The 18494-nt window shown below is 42.7% G+C and overlaps 1 protein-coding gene across 2 annotated transcripts in view; it reads left to right on the top strand.

The window, feature by feature from the left end:
- Positions 1-7750, top strand: part of RAD50 (RAD50 double strand break repair protein) — a 93872-nt gene extending 86122 nt beyond the window's left edge. For both annotated transcript variants that reach the window (XM_019422047.2, XM_019422049.2), the window contains 4 exons: positions 2751-2836; positions 3341-3483; positions 5718-5851; positions 7169-7750. In XM_019422047.2, coding sequence (XP_019277592.1) covers positions 2751-2836; positions 3341-3483; positions 5718-5851; positions 7169-7355 — 550 coding nt within the window. In that variant the 3' untranslated portion in view covers positions 7356-7750. The remainder of the gene's footprint in view (positions 1-2750; positions 2837-3340; positions 3484-5717; positions 5852-7168) is intronic.
- Positions 7751-18494: the final 10744 nt, after the last annotated feature.

Below are 18494 nucleotides of genomic sequence, written 5' to 3'. Positions count from 1 at the left end.
ACCACTGAGTCCCCTGGCGCCCCTTGAATCAGTTTTTGAGTGGTGTAACATAGGAGTCCAGTTTCATTCTTTTCCATGTTAATACCCAGTGATCCCAGCACTATTGGAAGAGACTTGCCTTCTCCATTGAGTATTCTTGGCTCCCGTGGCAAATTTTAGTTGAGTGTTTATGCTTGGGTTTGTTTCTGGGCTCAGGATTCTGTTCTTTTGATCTGTTTGTCTATTTTTATGCCAATAATGTTTTGAAGACTGTAGCTTGAAATCAAAGTGTGATGCCTCTTGCTTTTTGTTCATCTTTCCAGGATTTCTTTGGCTATTCAAGAGTCTTCTGTGGTTCTATATAAATTTTAGGAGTGTTTTCTCTAATTTTGTAAAATATGCCGTTGAACTTTTGATAGGGATTATGCTCAATTTATAGATGGCTTTTGGTAGTATTGATATTTTAACAATACTGATTCTTCCAATCAGTGAACATGGAATATTTTTCCATGTATTTGTGTCTTCTTCTATTTCTTTTATCAGTGTCTTAGAGTTTTCAGAGTAGAGATCTTTCATCTCCTTGGTTAGATTTATTCCTAATGACTTTATTGGTTTCGATGCTGTTGTAAGTGGGATCAATTTCTATTTCAGAAAATTTATTATTACAGTATCAGTTTTCTTAATGGTAAAACAGAGATAACCAAAGCTAACTCCCAGTATATTTGTAAGGATTAAATGACCTATGATTGTTTACCATAATTTTTTTTAATTTCTTTTTTAATGTTTATTTTTGAGGGGGTGGGGGAAGGGCAGAGAGAGAAGGAGACACAGAATCTGAACCAGGCTCCAGGCTCTGAGTTGTCAGCACAGAGCCCAACGTGGGGCTCAAACTCATGAGCCATGAGAGCAGGACCTGAGCTGAGGTTGGACCCTTAACTGAGCCACCCGGGGAGCCCCTATTTACCATAATTTTGCTTCACATAAGGTAAATGTTCTTTAGTAGTAACCACTAATATCACTGTTATCCCTCAAGTGGGTTGAATGTCGTTTACCTTAATCATCCCCTGCTATTGCACAGTGGGGCTATAAACTCCATACTGGAGAGAGATGATACAAAGCTAAGCTAATGATGGCCTAGTCAACAGCAGTAGGCATCAACTTGGTGTGACACACCCCTTGGTGAGTCTAGATTTCCCTCAGGACTTGAGCTGCTTGCAGTGCTGTTTCTCAGCGGACCCTACACAGGCCAGGATGCGCCACCTCTGTCGTACAAGGAGTCCATGGCGGAGGCTGTGTGCACCTTGGACACCCCTGCCCCACCTGGAGCTGGCTGTCCACCTTGGGAAAGCTGACTAAGGTTATGAAAGATCTTTCAGTTGAATGGAAAAATGACCTTTTTAAAAATGTGTATGAAAAATCAGGATTGTAATATGTAAAGAGCTATGGATTACATGATTGGTTCCAAGAACACTCTCGAGGGGTTTTATTGTTTGTTTGACAAATACTTAGGTTTTGCTCAGTCCTTTTGAAAGGAGTGTAAAATGTCAGGCCGAGACAGATGTATAAAGTAGAAAATGGAGACGTGCTGCATTCTCATCAACAAGCACAATATGGTTTTTTCCAGTCTTTATTACTTCAAAATCCTTCATCTGATATTTAAAATGTATTTATGTTGAGTCATTTCTCTCTCTCTTGCTGGTGAACCAAAGATCATGAAATGATTCTGCAGAGGTAGTAGCATTACGTTCAGTTTCTTTTTTTGTATATATCAGATAAGAGGCTTGCAAATGGAAGTAAGTCCGCCTCACATCCTCTGTATGGTCATGGCCATGATGTTTGCCTTTTTGTCACTGATGCAACATTTATTAGCTCATAAAACCTTTTCCAAAGAACATGAGGGCTTTTTGGTGAAAGGTGACTATAGTAAGAACAAAGTTAGTTATTAACAGTCTACTTTTCTTTCTACAAACATTGCTTTGCCTCTTTTTAGTATTTAGAAAGTACTAGTTTTTTAAGTGTTGTGGGGTGGGGGTGGGGAGCCTGACAAGCCAAATGGAAATGAATGCACATATTTGGAGTTGGAATTTCTTAATCCTCAACTAGGAAGGGAAAATAAAAGCTTTGAGGTTCACCTCAGTTTAAGCCTCTAAGTCGCTCTCTCTGAACCATACTTTCTGGTTGGTAAAATTCTCACAGATCTGAGGCATTAAAGCACCTTAAGAGGCTCACTTTCTGCAAAACCTGAAGAGTAACAGAAGAGAAAAAAGGCAGCAGTTCCAGACTTGTGCATATGTCCCCAAAGACTAGGGGACCCCTGTACAACTCACCTGCTGTCTTTAACTCCCTGCCATCCATTTAATCAGCAGGTCTTCCTGTAACTGGTAGGCTACAGTGGCTATAATCCTTCCAGTAAGCCCAAGAAAAAGTCTACCAAAATTTCTGAAATTTTCACAGAATGTCAATATCTGAGAGTATTTGTCCTGTCAGAGAGAGTGAAAATGGAAAGAGGTAAGGACTCTGGAGCACTGGGCACATCCCTGGCTGTATTCATTTGTAACTAAGCAGCAGTGTTTTTGTTCTGTTTATTTTTTCTCGCTCTTACTGTATTCTCCTTTTATCATTGGAAGTAATTCGTTATTTCAGGAGATTATTATGATACTTATGGTATATACATTATGTATTTCATATACTTTTAATAAATACTATTACATGTAATTAGTGTTATCATTATACTATTTTTCCTTTTAAGTATCAGTGGCTTCTTTTTCCAGAGCAATCATGAAATTTCACAGTATGAAAATGGAAGAAATCAACAAAATTATTCGTGACCTTTGGCGAAGTACCTATCGTGGACAAGGTAATTTACATGGTTTATCCCGGATCTTTTCCAAAGCCCCGTCCCTGGCTTTTTGCACATATTATCTCTCATCATGCCAGTATTACCTCCTGGACCCCTTTGTGAACATCTCAAGAGATTTTCTAAGAATTCTTATCTTGACAATATCTTGTAACAAGGAAAGAAAATGCAAAGTTTTCTATTCCAAACCCTGACGAGACTTACATATTTGGCTATGGTACATATTATATTTAACTGATGACCTAATAGACTTCTGTTGAAGTGTAGATAGGGATAAGCTGAAATGTGATAAGAAGAAAACCAGCAGGAGGAAACTTTTAATAGGGGAACTAAGCAAGGCAGAGCAGAGACTGAGGGTTGAGACATCTGGGTTGCTTCTTCCTCATGAACCCTCCCAGCCACTTTTAATGGTAATGTCACGTTGCTTCTTAGGCTTACTTGATATTTGCAGATGACAAAAGGCTACAGAGTATAGGTTGCTCTGAAATCTTCTTTTTGTGTCAGATATTGAATACATAGAAATTCGGTCTGATGCCGATGAAAATGTATCAGCCTCTGATAAAAGGCGGAATTATAACTACCGAGTGGTGATGCTGAAGGGAGACACAGCCTTGGATATGCGAGGACGATGCAGTGCTGGACAGAAGGCAGGTATCTCAAGCCCCTAGGAAGCCCACAGGTAACTGACAGAAACTAGTGTCTGTGCAGTGAAAGCACCCAGAGCTGCTGGGGAATATGGTGAGAAGACCCTCACAGCACTCCTTGTTGCCACATAAAATTAGCCAGACTCAGCTACCCGTTACCCTTTTCCAGTTTTAACCAGCATTTCCTGCAACATTAGATAATCTTTCAGGAGAAGGGTCTGAGAAGTCCTCACGTGATCAGCCTAACGGAGAACCATTCATTGCTTCATAACTCTCCTTATGAGAATAAAGTTACTTGTGTAATCAATTGTAAGACATACCTCTGTTTTATGTGCCACCAAGAAAGAAAGAATGCAGTTTTAACTGCAAGAATGCATCCTGATTTCAGAGCAGTCAGAAGTGGGGGAGGGGCGTTCACCAAACCACATCCCAGGTTGAGCCACATGAGGCATTAAAATAAGTCTCATTGAAAAGCAGCCCCATCACAAGACTGCGTCCCTGCCCCCACCTAGCCTTTGGACCTGCAGACCCTCTAAAAGAAGGGTTCTTGCCAGGAGCACCTGGCTGGCTCAGTCAGAAAAGCATCTGACTTTTGATCTTGTGGTTTGAGCCCCATGTTGGATGTAGAGATTACTTTAGAACAATGTTAAGAGAAGCGCCTGTTAGAACAGAGGCCTTGACACCCATAGCTGCCCCTGCATCCCTTCTCCCCCCACTGCCTAGACTCAGCTGCTGGGTCAGGCCATCTGGCTCTAGATGAGGCTCTGAGAGGACAGCCTGTGTTGTTGGATAGGGAGCACAGACCAAATCAGAGGAATAAAGCTTTAAGGAATCAGGAAAATTGGACCTTCATCCTTGGGGAACAAGGCTGGGTCCTTTCAGTGCACATAGGTTTACAACCAAGATGTCATGGATGCTTGAGCTTACTCTTTAGATTAGAAGCAGATTTATGGGATAAAAATTCCAGACCCCTGATTTTCTTTAAAAAATCTTAAAATTCTAGAAATGGGTGCTCACATTATATAAAGTATTTTCATAAACAGTTTTCTATTTTTGCTTGAAGATAATCCTGTGTATATGTACTGTCAGCCCAGCTGATACCAATTTAAGGCATATGCAGATTATTATCTTAATCATAGTCTGCAAAAATGACAACTTTGTGATCTATAACCAGTATTCCTACTTGCTTTGGTGGTTTTCAGTGGTTATTATGAATAAGAAAATACAGAATTTGTAACATGTCCCTTTGTATTGAAAATGCTTTGAAAATTATTTTCTAAACAAAGTAGATTTCCTATAGATACTCTAAATTATAAAAATTAGCAGTAATTGCTTCCTTGGTGTTGGGTTGGGGGAGAAGACAAAAACTTTGGTAAAGGTTGGCCAGGAACGTCATTTAGACTCTTAATATGTAGGGTTGCAGGTGGGGGCTGTATTAGCGTTCAAATACAGGAAGGAAGTGTCTTCCCCAAAGGGCCAAGCTATGATCCTGGCTTCTGCAGTCTTCTAGCCTTCCCTGGACATCAAAGAGAAGCTGTAAACTGCTCTGAAATCACAACTCACTCACTGATGCTCCTTTATTCATAGATTCAAGGGGAGGGGATATGGACAGCTCATGAAAAAGTAGTGGATACTCTGTTATGCTTAATTCTGTGTCCTTTGTGCCCTCAGATGGCTTCAGCTGGGGCTGAGGGTTTTAGTATTAGGTTTCTACTAACTGGGAAAGTGCTCAGAGTTTCAGTTCCTTGGATGTCCTATAGTTTAGCTTAAATAAAACCGTACTTCTGTACTCCTAATACACTGACACGGGAATATTCTTTCTGTCTTGGTTCCCTCAGAATTATAAACACAGACATTTAAGTGTAGGTTAGAACACAATACCTGGTGCCCCTCTGGGACCCCAGAACATACAGATTTAAAAGTAACTCAGAAAAAGAGTGGGTGAGAGGTTGTTAATCTTATACAGTTAACTAAAATGATTAGTTACAGATAAACAGTAATGCAGATGACAGGCTGAAATACAACATACCTGATGGTTCACTTTCTGGAAGGGTTTAAGAGTCTGGTCACAGGGCCAGGCTCTCCCAAATAAAAGAGCAACAATTCACCTAAAGTCACTGACCCAATGACATTGCTCCCTTCCCTTATAAAGACATTAGGCCAGGTGTGCCTGTTTTCCTAACGTGAATGAGAAAGAGGTCTGTGTGGTACAGCTCAGCTCTGGTGCTTTCTTCCAGGTATTAGCCTCACTCATCATTCGTCTGGCCCTGGCTGAAACATTCTGCTTGAACTGTGGCATCCTTGCCTTGGATGAGCCAACAACAAATCTTGACAGAGAAAATATTGAATCTCTTGCACATGCTCTCGTTGAGTAAGTATCTCAAATTTGGGGGCAGGCTATGATAGTAATATATATTACACTTAGAAAGTAACGTAGAGTTCTGTGGTGAAAACCTTCTCTGCATGTGTCTTCCTTGGGAAAACTAGTTGGTGTCAGACGTTAGGCTTTACCTTTGATAGTAATTCTTCAGATGCTTAAAAAGAACTAGGTGGTGAACAGCAGCCCCAGACACATCCTGCAATCTCCCCAGGTGTGCTGAAGGGTTTCCTGGCTTGGTTTGCTTTCTCTGTAAACCCACCACAGGTGCCCACAGGTCATGTAGAGGAGTTAGCATGCCCTGCTTAAAACATTTCTGGGTGCTAATAGTGGATTTTGGCCGATCTCCCCAGTTTTATGAGGAATGACAGCTCCTATTCAAAAAGTATAATAGTGGTTATGTAGAATCTAGAAAGTAAACTTGCACACAGCTTTTGGCACATTCATGTGTGGTGGGTGCAGACCCCAGGAATGGGCAGCCCCTCCTGTGCTGGCAGAGGAAACCCACTTTTCCCAAACTAGAGAAGCTATTTTGGGTACTCTGGCTCAAGATAGATTCTTTCTGGCAGACACACTAGCAGGAATGGGGCACCTTTCTCAGCCACCTCTCAGTCGTCCTGCATGACCAGCACACAAGGGCTAATACTTTTCAAAGCTCAGTGCATTCAGCCACGGGTAAGCGATAAACAAATGGTTAGTTAAAAAGTCTGATTTCAGTCTCATAGCTAGTTACCTCAGCATATAATGAGCAAAAATGTTCCCAGTACACCCACTCAGGCCTCTTGTGTGTCATACTAATGATGCATCTAGTGACTGGTGGTGGCAGAATTCTAAGTAGACCCAGCTCCTAAGAAGGCAGCTGGGCTTGCATATGTAATTTCCCTTGCCTGTAGTTGGTTTTTTGTTTTTTGTTTTTTTTTTTCTTCCAGAGATAATTAGTAACAGGTCAGGAAAACCCCAGACAAAGGAATAAGACTCCTAAAGTTGAGCAGCTCAGATATTAAGGAAAATTTAGTAAAACATTTCTGCCTGTTTTAATAAGAACAACTTTGTGTTCTGGAAGAAACTAGATCATGTATTCTCATCAGTCCCTGAGTCAGACCTAGAGGAAGAGTCACTCCATCACCCTCACTGTCTGGATCAGACATGGGACTCCTACCTGGCTGGGCTGAAGGTCTGGGTCCAGCTCCCCCTCTCCAGTTTCCTCCAGGGTTGTCCTGTGTCTGACAAGGTTCTCAGTGTCTTTTTCATATAAAGGAGAGGATTATTTATGCTCTTCAGTAATAAAAGGTTCTCAATATATTGTTTCAGGATAATAAAGAGTCGCTCGCAGCAGCGTAACTTCCAGCTTCTGGTAATCACTCACGATGAGGATTTTGTGGAGCTCTTAGGGCGTTCTAAATATGTGGAGAAATTCTACAGGATTAAGAAGAACATTGATCAGTGCTCAGAGATTGTGACATGTAGTGTTAGCTCTCTAGGTTCTTATGTTCATTAAAAATAGTCAAGATTTTGGGGCGCCTGGGTGGCTTAGTCTGCTAAGTGTCCGACTTCAGCTCAGGTCATGATCTCAACAGTTTGTGAGTTCGAGCCCCAAGTCGGGCTCTGTGCCGACAGCTCAGAGCCTGGAGCCTGCTTCTGATTCTGTGTCTCCCTCTCTGTCTCTCTGCCCCTCCCCCACTCATCCTCACTCACACTCTCTTGCTCTCAAAAATAAAAACATTAAAATTTTTAAATAGTCAAGATTTTGCCTTAGAAGCAAGTCCTCGGGCAGCTGTTTATTTCTGGTTTCAACTAAGTCAGTGCAAAAATCTGTCCTTTCAGAGGAGCTTTATGTCTAGGATTTTGAATGTCTGAGAGGTTCTACCATCATTAAAATTGTTTCTCGTGACATTTGGACTGATTTCCTGAACTTCATCCCCCTCCAGGCAGCCTCCGTCAGGCCTGGGGGTTCAGTAGCAGCACAGCTGGACTCAGCTACTCTGTTTCCCTTCCCACCACAAATGAATGATTCCTGGTACTACCAGAAGCTGTTACCTTTCACTTCAAAGCACTGTTAAGAAGTAGGTTTTCACTGCCTTGATAATTAATGATTTGGGCATTTAAAAAAAGTGTAGGGGCACCTGGGTGGCTTAGTTGGTTAAGTGTCCGACTTCGGCTCAGGTTATCATCTCTTGATTGGTGAGTTCGAACCCCGCATCAGACACGCCGCTATCAGCGCAGAGCCTGCTTCAGATCCTCTATCCCCCTCTCTCCCTCCCCCTCCCCCTCTCAAAAATAAACATTTAAAAAAAAAGTGTCACCTCTGAATTTCTTGGGATATGATTTTTAAAACCTGAGTTATTAGTGAGCACTAATATCTGAAGATGACTGGTAATCGTGAGGTTTTAATATTTGGCTCTGCTCCATTTTATAAATACCAGAAGTAACCTTCCTCACTGGGACTCAGTTTTGCAAAGTAAAATTAGTAGTAGTCCTATGGGGCATCAGGGGTTGAAAGGAACCTTAAGTAATCATGTAATTGAAACACCATCTCCCCACCCCCATACCCCTGCCAGGTAGTCACCCAAACTTGGGGTTCTCTCTAGACAGAGAAAGTTCTCCACTGTGCACATCCACCTTTGGAAAGCTCTGATCAATAGCAGGATTCCCTTTGCTTGAGGCATGATCTGCCATCATGAAGAAGTCTGGGGCTTTCCATATATCCTATGTACAATTCTGCCTCACCATCAATCTTGATGGTTCACCAAGTGCATTCCAGCGTGGAAGGCAAGCAAGGCTCACTCATGGAGTCATAGCCTTCTCCCAGTGGGCTCTGACCAGACCTGGAAGAGCAGGCCTCATCCTCATTCCAGATGTTATTTCCATTAAAGGTCCAATCACACCTTTTTCCTGGAATTGCCAGCTGACACCAGAAAGCTTTCCCCAAGCATTACACACAGAATGCTACCAAGCCACACACTTTTGAGTTAGACTTTTTGGAGTTGACTTTTTCAGAGAGTCTGGTCAGTCATGTGGCACAATCAGTTTTGTGCCATCTGCAAATCTAATGAGTATATGGTATAGATAGCCCTTCTCAACCATAGTATAGGGAGAATTAGGACCTAAGGTATCTGCAATAGGCGGAATAAAGACCTCCAAAGATACCAAATCCTAATCCCTAGAACCTCTGAATGTTACCTCATTTGGCTAAGGGACTTGACAGATGTGATTAAAGATAAGGATCTTGACAAGGGGAGATTATCCGGGTGGGCCGTAAATGCAATTACGAATGTCCTAAGGAAGCAGAGAGCAAGATCATGCAACCAGCAAAGGCAGCATGTGGATGGATGCATAGACAAGTTCTGTGCTGTGAAGGTAGAGGAAGGGCTGTAAGCCAAGGAATTCAAGCTACCAGGAGAGGCTGAAAAAAGCAAAGCAATGCTCTCCCTTCAGAGCCTCCAAAAAGGAATCAGCTGACACTTAGATTTAATGAGCCCTGATTGGGGCTTTTGACCTCCAGAACTGTAGAAGAGAATAGATTCGTGGTGTTTTAAGCTACTTAGTGTGAGCTCATTTGCTACAGCAACAGTAGGAAACTCCTGCAGTATCCATCGTAATCCATTTCTGTGCACCTCAAGTGACCTTACAGTTGACCCTTGAACAACATGGGTTTGAACTGCGTGGGTCCACTTACATGTGGGTTTTTTGCCACCAACAGTACAGTATCGTAAATGTATTCCCTTTTTCTTATGAGTTTCTTGGTATTTTCTTTCCTCTAGCTTACTTTGCTTTATGAATACTGTATATAATATACAAACAGAATACGTGTTTATCCGCTGTTTATATCATCAGTAACACTTCCAGTCAGCATTATAGTATCAGTAGCTAAGTTTTGGGGTAGTCAAAAGTTACACAAAGGTGTTTGCGCTGAGGGGTTGGCTCCCCTAACTCATGCGTTCATTTTTCAAGGGTCAACTGTAGTTACATATGATCATCTTTTGGGAGAACAGAAAAAAGTGTTACTCAAATCATTTTGTGTTCTGTTATTTACATGAAGAACCGTGGTTGGGAAAGTCTGGTCCAGACACTCTCCTAATGCCTGGATCAAAGGGCCAAGGAACACAGCCACCACTCCAGCCAACTGCTTCCTGTCCACTGACTGAGAAGTTTCAGTCATCCTAATTGGCTTTGAAAAACTAAAATTACCTATTTACCACACTAGCATGAGCTCCCCAAAGGTACCATGGGGAAAAACTGACCAGTTTCAGAACAAAGATCCAGGAACTTGTAAATTAATACAAGCACTTCAGTTCCACCCATATATTAAACATACACAATAACCAAGATTTTTTATCCCAAGAATGCAAGAGTATTTCAAAAAGTCATAAATTGTCACCATAATAAAGCCAAAGGGTAAAAACTCTGATAGACACCAAACATGGACCATTTTTTTTATATATACAATTCAACATCTCTTAGCTTTAGCCAAACTCCTAAAACTACCATCTTCTTAATGGTATTTGTGTCACCAAGTCAAAATTAAAGTCATCTTAATAGCAAAAGATGAAGCATTTCTCATTAAATAAAAAAGTGTTATCTTCTATCAAAAGGTTTCTGAAAGCACTAGCCACTACAACGTGGAATGACAATAAAGGCCATACAGGATAAATACGGGCAAGGAAGCAAAGTTATTTACAAATTAGAGATTTCCCATTTCAGCTCCCTACTCCCTGAGGTCCGTGGAGCTTCCCTAGCCGCCCTTCTGACAGTGGCCGTTTTCACATTCCCCTTGTAACCATGGAGGTGGGATAGGTGCCCTTCCTACTTCTCACTGGTGCTTCTCGATCATTATCCATTAAACACCCACCCCCCTCCTCCACACATGGGATGAGTAGACATCCCAGTGTCGAGATGAAGAATAGGAGCCGGTGTCCCAAGCACCACCAATCACTAGTTCTGGGACCCTGGGCAAGTCATTTATTCTCTTTTAGCTCTGATTCCTTATCTTTAGGTAAGACACCACCTCTATTGGGGAGTTAAGAGAATTAAATGCCTAGAACTGCTTACTGCTTAGAACTGCTTAGAATTGCCTGACACACAAGTAAGTACAGTAAAACCTTGGATTGCAACTAACTTATTCTGCGAGTGTTCCACAAGAGAAGCAAACATTTCCAATAAATTCTAACGATAGATGAAAGATGTCTTGCAGTACGAGTAGTACACGATGCCAAACGTCACAACTGAGCCAATGGTTCTCTCTTATCTGCGGGACTGTGGGTGATCGTCTCCCATCCTCAAATGCTTGGTCTCAGGCCGTGGTGTTTGGCAGAAATCGTTGATTTTTCAGTATGTTGGAAGGTGCCAACAACTAGCTGAGTGTATTTTTTGTCACTTCAAAGCATCTCTGGACAGTCCTTTGGTTTTCCATACAAGAGTAACCTTAGGAATGATTTGCTTCGTTCTAGGTCAGGCTGCCTGCAGACATAGACCCTTTCCTCTGTTGCCTTATTGCCAGTAACATGAAGTACAGTACATGACAAGAGTTTATTAATACTGTACTGTATTCACTACTGTAGTCAACATCCATGCGAGTGTATACAATGGCCCCCATGCAGAAAAAGGGTGAAAAGAAAGGCAGTAAGAAGGAGATGATTACAGTGGAAGAAGGATATCCTAAAGAAGTAAAAATGAAGTATGTGAGTGGCCGAAATTACAAGATTTTATAAAAAGCCTACATCTGTGTCTGGTCTGCAGAGGAGGAAGAGTAAAAGAAGAATCCCTCACTTCGAATGAGATTAGTGAGATGTGTAAAAGGTGGGAAGCAGTGCAACATTTTGTAGAAAAGCACCACCCAATGAAGCGTACGAGCTATGAATCTGTTTCACGACAATGCAATGTCACATTTCCGCAAAATCCTCAAAAGGAGGCAAAAGCAAATGTCACTGGATAGGTTCCTTGTTAAAGTTGCACAAAAAGAAAAAGATTCCATTGAGCCAATAGATAGCAGTGATTCCATTAATGATAGTGAAATTCCTCCTACACAGTAACCCTCCTCTCTGTCTCCCCCACACTAGCCGTTCCAGCTCGGGTTAGCAAGTGGCTTGCCATGTGCACCTTCCACTGAGGTGCCTTTCACGGTTTAAAAACAAAAAGTAGGAAAGAAAAGCCTTTTGACAAGATACAGGTAACAGCCGCAGACAGAAGTAGGCTGGAGCACATGCGAAGTTCTTACAACAGAGGCAGGGCACTGACAGCTCTCTCCGCAACCCTCTAGGTGCTGACTTCTCAAAAGTGTGTCCAGTCTAGATCTTGTCTAAACTCCTACTCAGAGTCAGCTGCCTACTGGACATCTAGTTGCCCTTGAATATCTAACCGACATCTGAACTTTAAAATGACAGTCTTTCCCCCAGAACCTCCACCTCCCATAGGCTTTCAGTTAATGGCAACTCCATTCTTTCCATTGCTCAGGCAAAAATCTTGGCATCATCCTTCATGTTTTATCTCATACCCCACATCTAACCCACCGGTTTAACTATGGGCTCAACTTTCAAAATGTAGCCAGAATCCGACCACGGCTTACCTTCTAAACCACCGCTGCCCTGACCCCAGCCACCATCATCTCTAACGTGAATCATCTGAGGAGCTACCTAAATGCTTTCACTGGTCGGTCCTGCCCCCGGCACTGTGTTCTCAACACACCGGTCAGTCATCTTTGAAAGAGTAAACCGATTCTCTGTTTCTCACAGGAGGGTGGCTCACCAACTCTGAAGCCACTTTATATACACAAATCAGAGAAATACACACGTATTGTAGATGATAAGAGCCAAGTTTCTGTTAGAGAAATGTTTGTATATCATTAGGAAAGGGGGAAGACTAAAAACAACCCTGAAGTATCGTGCTGAATCCAAAGTATCTGTATATTTACAGTTTTAGTATATAAAGGATTTCTACTTCGTTTAGCAAAGTAAAGGGAGGGAATAACGGGTGGGGGAGCGGGGCGGGGGGGGGGGGGAATAAGAATAGTAAGGACTGACAAAAATCTCCTCCATAAGAGCCATGAGAATGATGGCCAAAGCTGTTACACTTTTTCAGCACTTTGGAAATTAACTAATGGCCTGCATTAAGCCAAGAGGTGTTTATTCAAGCAAAACAATCTCAGCGAGAAAAGCCGGTAGCTTTGTCCCACCCCCTGTCTCTGTGGTAGCTTTGAAAACCAGAAGCCCCATGACTACAGTACCTATGAAAACCAGCAGTGACTGGAGGGGCCAGAATAGACTGGAAGTCTCCAAAACCGTTTGCCCCAGAGAACTGCTGAGCGGCGTGGCAGCTCACTGAAAATCTCCATCCTCGGGGCTGATCTTTATTTGAACGGACTCTGGCAAACAGCCCTAACTGTGGTAGGCTATCCCTCTTAGCGGGCAAGCACTGCAGCAGCCTGGGGTAGCATGACCAAGTGGGGCCGGCAACAGGGTAACCAAAACACCTAAAAGAAGAAAATCAGACAAGGAGAGGCCTGTGGGAGCTTTGACATGCCACCACACATTCCTGGGAGTCTACAGGTTCGTGTGTGAGTCACAGTTTCGTGAATGCTCAGGAGGACGCTGAGAAGACCCTAAGCTCTGACCTTTAAACTCCACTCACACAACCTGTGAAGGCTAAGGCCTTGCAAACTGCCTGCTGGAGCACCAAGGACACGACAGAACAAATTCTCCCAGTCCCACAGACACATGCACAGCCTTTCAACTAAGGCTTGGAAATTTTTTAGTTCAAGACATTAAATGAAATCTCTGTACAATCATTTACTTAGCACCAAGCTGAGAATTCAGTGACCACACATAGCAGAGAATACAGTTTTACAAAGTCCAGGAAAGGAGGCTTCAGGTCTAAGATGTCAATGTAGGAAGACCTTCAACTCCCCTCCTCCATGGATGCTCCAAATTCATACCTATTTGTAGAAAGATTTCTCTTGAAAAAGAACCCAGGGCTGAATGAACAGCTTCTGCACAATAGAAGTGAAACCTTACCCCTGACCCTACGAAGTTCAGCTGTGAGGGAGCATACTGAGAGACCAGGAGCAGATTCAGCTGCTCTGCGATACAGAAAAAAACCCCTTGATTTAAAAGAGCAATTAGATGGGGCACCTGGGTGGCTCAGTCGGTTAACAATGCAATGCTTGATTTCAGCTCAGATCAAGATCTCACAGTTGTGAGACAGAGCCCAGCATCAGGCTCCACGCTGAATGTAGAGCCTGCTTGGGATTCTCTCTCCCTCTCTCTCTCTGCCCCTCCCCTGCCTGTGCTCTCTCTCTCCCTCTCTCAAAACAAACAACCAAACATTAATTAATTAAGCAACCTGAATATAAAATATCAAGTCCCAGAACTCCGCCACAGGGCAGGGAAGCTGCTGGAACTCTCTCTGGCTCAGAGGGTCTGGCTCAAACCGATGTTCATGTGCCCCTCCACCCTGATAAGGTGGATGGGAGGAGGGTCTGGGCACCTTACCCAGCCTGCTTCTTCAATGAGCCCCAGGCCTTTATCCCACACCAGCCCAAACTATCCCCCAAGGTGTCCCTAGCACGGCACACACCAGGACACCTCTGCTCAGCACTCACTACAGTTGCAGCCATCTTGCCAAGGTGACACAGTTGCAGGGCTCCCAGGAACACCCAAGCCCACACTAGTTTGGCTACAGATGAGTTGCTCTGGCACCTGCTGTGTGCAGGACCACCCCGACTCCAGCCACTCCACTGGGATACCCCCTGCCTGGAGCACCCCAGGGCACCCTGGCTTGCACCCACATCAGTTGCAGCTGTCCTACCAAGGCACCCTCTGCATGGAGAGCCCTGGGAACCCCCCAGCTTAAACCCATCTCAGCTTCAGCTGTCCTATCAGGGTACCTCTGTGTGGAGAGCCTCAGGACCACCCCGGCCCATGCCTACTCCAATCTCACCTGTCCCTCCAGGACAGGCACTGGGGATGACCATACACAGGACTGTTCCTTCAAGTATAGGACAAGTAGCTGTTCCACCTGCCTGACAGAAACACACACAGAAAGTCAAGCAAAATATCAAAAAGATATATGCACCACAATGTTCACCGCAGCATTATTTACAATAGCCAAAACATGAAAGCAACCTACACATCCACTTATAGATGCATGAATTTTACAAACATCACACACACACACACACACACACACACACACACACACTGGAATATTACTATTATATTATATTATATTATATTATATTATATTATATTATACTATATTATTATATCAGCCATAAATAAGCAGGAAATTTTGCCACTTAAAACAACATGAATAGAAGTTGACAGTATTATGCTAAGTGAAGTAAGTCAGAGAAAGACAAAGACTATGATCTCACTTATGTGTGGAATCTAAAAATAAAAACAAAGTGGCAAATGGGTGAAGGGATCAAAAGGTAGAAACTTCATTATAAAATAAATAAGGGGAGCCCAGGTGGCTCAGTTGGTTAAGCATCAGACTTCAGCTCAGGTCATGATCAGACGGTTCGTGAGTTCAAGCCCCACACAGGACTCTGTGCTGACAGCTCAGAGCCTGGAGCCTGCTTCAGATTCGGTGTCTCTGTTTCTCTTTGTCCCTGCCCTGCTTGCACTCCATCTCTCTTTCTCTCAAAAATTAACAAACATTAAAAAAAATTTTAATTAAGTCATGGGGATGTAAGGTACAGTATGGTAACTATTGTTAGCATAGAGTCATGCATATCTGAAAGATGCCAGAAGAATAGATATTAGAAGTTCTCATCACAAGAAAAATGATTTTGTAACTATGTATGGTGACGGATGTTAACTAGACTAATTGTAGTGATCATTTTGCAATATAAACAAATAATGAACCATTAGGTCATACACCTGAAACTAAATGTAATATGTCAATTATATCTTAATTTTTGATAAACTAAAAGAGGGGTGCCTGGGTGGCTCAGTTGGTTGAGTGTCTGCCTCTTGGTTGGGGCTCAGGTCATGATCTGCTGGTTCATGGGTGTGAGCCCTACATCAGGCTCCATGCTGACAGTGTAGAGCCCACTTGGGATTCTCTCTCTTCTCTCTCAGCCTCTTCCCCCTCACACATGCTCACTAACTCTCTCTCTCTCAAAATAAATTTTAAAAAACTTAATGAAAAAAAAAAAAAAAAACCAGGGGCACCTGGGTGGCTCAGTTGTTAAGCATATGACTTCAACTCAGGTTATGATCTCACAGTTCATGAGTTTGAGTCCCACATAAGGTGAGCTTGAGCCCCGCTTCAGGTGAGTCCCACTTCTCTCTCTCTTGCTCTCTCTCTCTCTCTCTCTCTGCCCTTTGCTCACGTGTGCCCCTGCTTCAAAAAATTTAAAAAAATAAAAAACTCTATGATATTTACATTTAGATGCATCACAAAGTGTCAAAAAAAAAAAAAAAAAGAATCCTGGAACTGTCAAGAGAAAGCAGCAAAATGGCCTCAATAAAATGAATAGCTGATTTCTCCTTAGGAAAAAAATGGAGGCCAGAAGCCAGTGGGATAACAAACTAAAAGTGCTGAATGAAAAAGATTGCAGCCAAGAATTCTATATCCAATACAACTATATAGATAAATGAAGATGGAGATATATGGAGATACACATCTGTCTCCACCTACTAGAATGTATCTCTCAGGTAAGGACTATTGTTTTGTTTTAGTGCCTGACACACAGTAAGCACACAATAAACATTTACTTAATGAATGAATGAACTTATAATTGTTGTGTGAAGTATTCATACTTATTTATTTAAAATATGTCTTCAAGGGGCATCTGGGTGGCTCAGTCAGTTGAGTGTCTGTCTCTTGATTTTGGTTCAGGTCATGATCCCAGGGTTGTGGGATCTAACCCCTGTGTTGGGCTCCACACTGACCATAGAGATCGCTCGCTTGCTTGCTTGCTTTCTTTCTCTCTCTCTCTCTCTCTCTCTCCTCCTCCTCCTCCTCCTTCTCCTCCTCCTCCTCTTCCTCCTCCTCCTCTCCCCTGGTCACACACACTCTCTCTCAAAATAAAATAAAAATACAAAAATAAAATACATCTTCCATACTAGGTTGAATACTTACAAAGCAAAGATTTCATTTTTAGTTCAGGAATAAAGTACTTATCATATACAGATCCACCTGTGAGAATGACAGACACCAAGATGTTACAGTGATTATTACCTCTGGATGCTGGGGTTGTGGGGGATTTTTCTTTATTTGCACATCTGCACTTCACACAATAACATTTTTGTGTAATTTTTTAAAGTGCAGAATACTGACATAGGAAAATGCTCTTTATACATTTTAAGTGAAATAAGGTGGTAAAAGTTATAAAATGTATTATCCTGTAAAATATAAATGTGCTTTTAAAAGGACTGTAAGTAGTCACTAAGGTGTTATCAGTGCCACAGGTGCAAAGATTCATGCTTGCTTCTCATTGCTGGTCCCTTCAACAAATTCCCTACATTGAAAACATATATTCCAAGTAAATTCAATGGAATGGACACATTATCTCCCACCTGATGATTTGGCAAAATGATAGGAGCCAAATTTTTAAAAGATGTAAACACACCAATATGGGAGAGAAAGACAATAACAACAGCTTTTTGAAAGGTGGAAAGCAGACTGACAGGAGGGACACTGTGTGGCTAACCCAACAACAGTGAATCCCAAACCAGCCACAGAGAAGCTGGGACCTAAAATGATGTAGAGATTCCCTAACAATGCTCAGGAACTTGCAGAAGACCAAGTACTTCTCGATGAGGAGTGGTGAAAACAGGTTGACACTTGGTTTAAAAAGCAATTAGAGGGGCACCTGGGTGGCTCAGTTGGTTGAGCCTTGGACTTCAGTTCAGGTCATGGTGTTGTGGTTGGTGAGTTCAAGCCCCACACTGGCTTACTGCTGTCAGCACAAAGCCTGGTTCCCCTCTGTCCTCTGTCCCCCTCTCTCTGCCCCTCCCCTGCCCGCACTCTCCCCACAATAAATAATTTTCTTAAAAGGCAGTTAGATCCCCATTTCCATTCCTCAGAGTTAAAGGACTCCACTCCAGTAGAGACAGAACTATTTTTTCTCTGAAGAGGGTATCTGGAGAAAGAAACACTGGGCACGGTTGACTGTGGCCTAGTTGTGCTGAAATCAGGGCACTAAGTAAACAGTTAACAGATGCTGAGATCCCCCTCGCCCCCCATTCTACCTGCCCCTGGCGGCCAAAATGCCGTTAGCCACACTGGAGATAGGGAGATTCTCTTCTGGGGAATCTGCCCTGTCAGCCAAAAAATGACCCAAAGAAGCTGGCATGGGAGGTTCCCCGCTCCACCACACTGTGAAACACAAGCCAATGGCCCTGCAGTGAACCTCCCCCCTACACACACACACACACACACACACACACGCACACGCACACACACTTTCTCTCTCTCTCTCTCTCTCTCTCTCTCTCTCTCTCTCTCTAAGGTTTCCAAATTGCTGTTAGTCCCCCACTCCTCAATATGAGCAGGGAATCCAGGATCACCTGGCATCCAGGGAAAGCCTATAACACGAAAGAAAAAGATCAAATTAAATTAAAAAGAAAAAATGTTAAAGAAATAAAGACTACACGTGAAGAGGGAAACTTTTAAGTTCTCAGATTGCTAAGGT

The sequence above is a fragment of the Panthera pardus genome, unplaced genomic scaffold (genome assembly GCF_024362965.1).
Source record: "Panthera pardus isolate Hobbes unplaced genomic scaffold, ASM2436296v1 HiC_scaffold_2, whole genome shotgun sequence".
Classification (NCBI taxonomy): domain Eukaryota; kingdom Metazoa; phylum Chordata; class Mammalia; order Carnivora; family Felidae; genus Panthera; species Panthera pardus.
The sequence above is the reverse complement of the archived record's forward strand: the minus strand, read 5'-3'. Positions and strand labels throughout refer to the sequence as shown.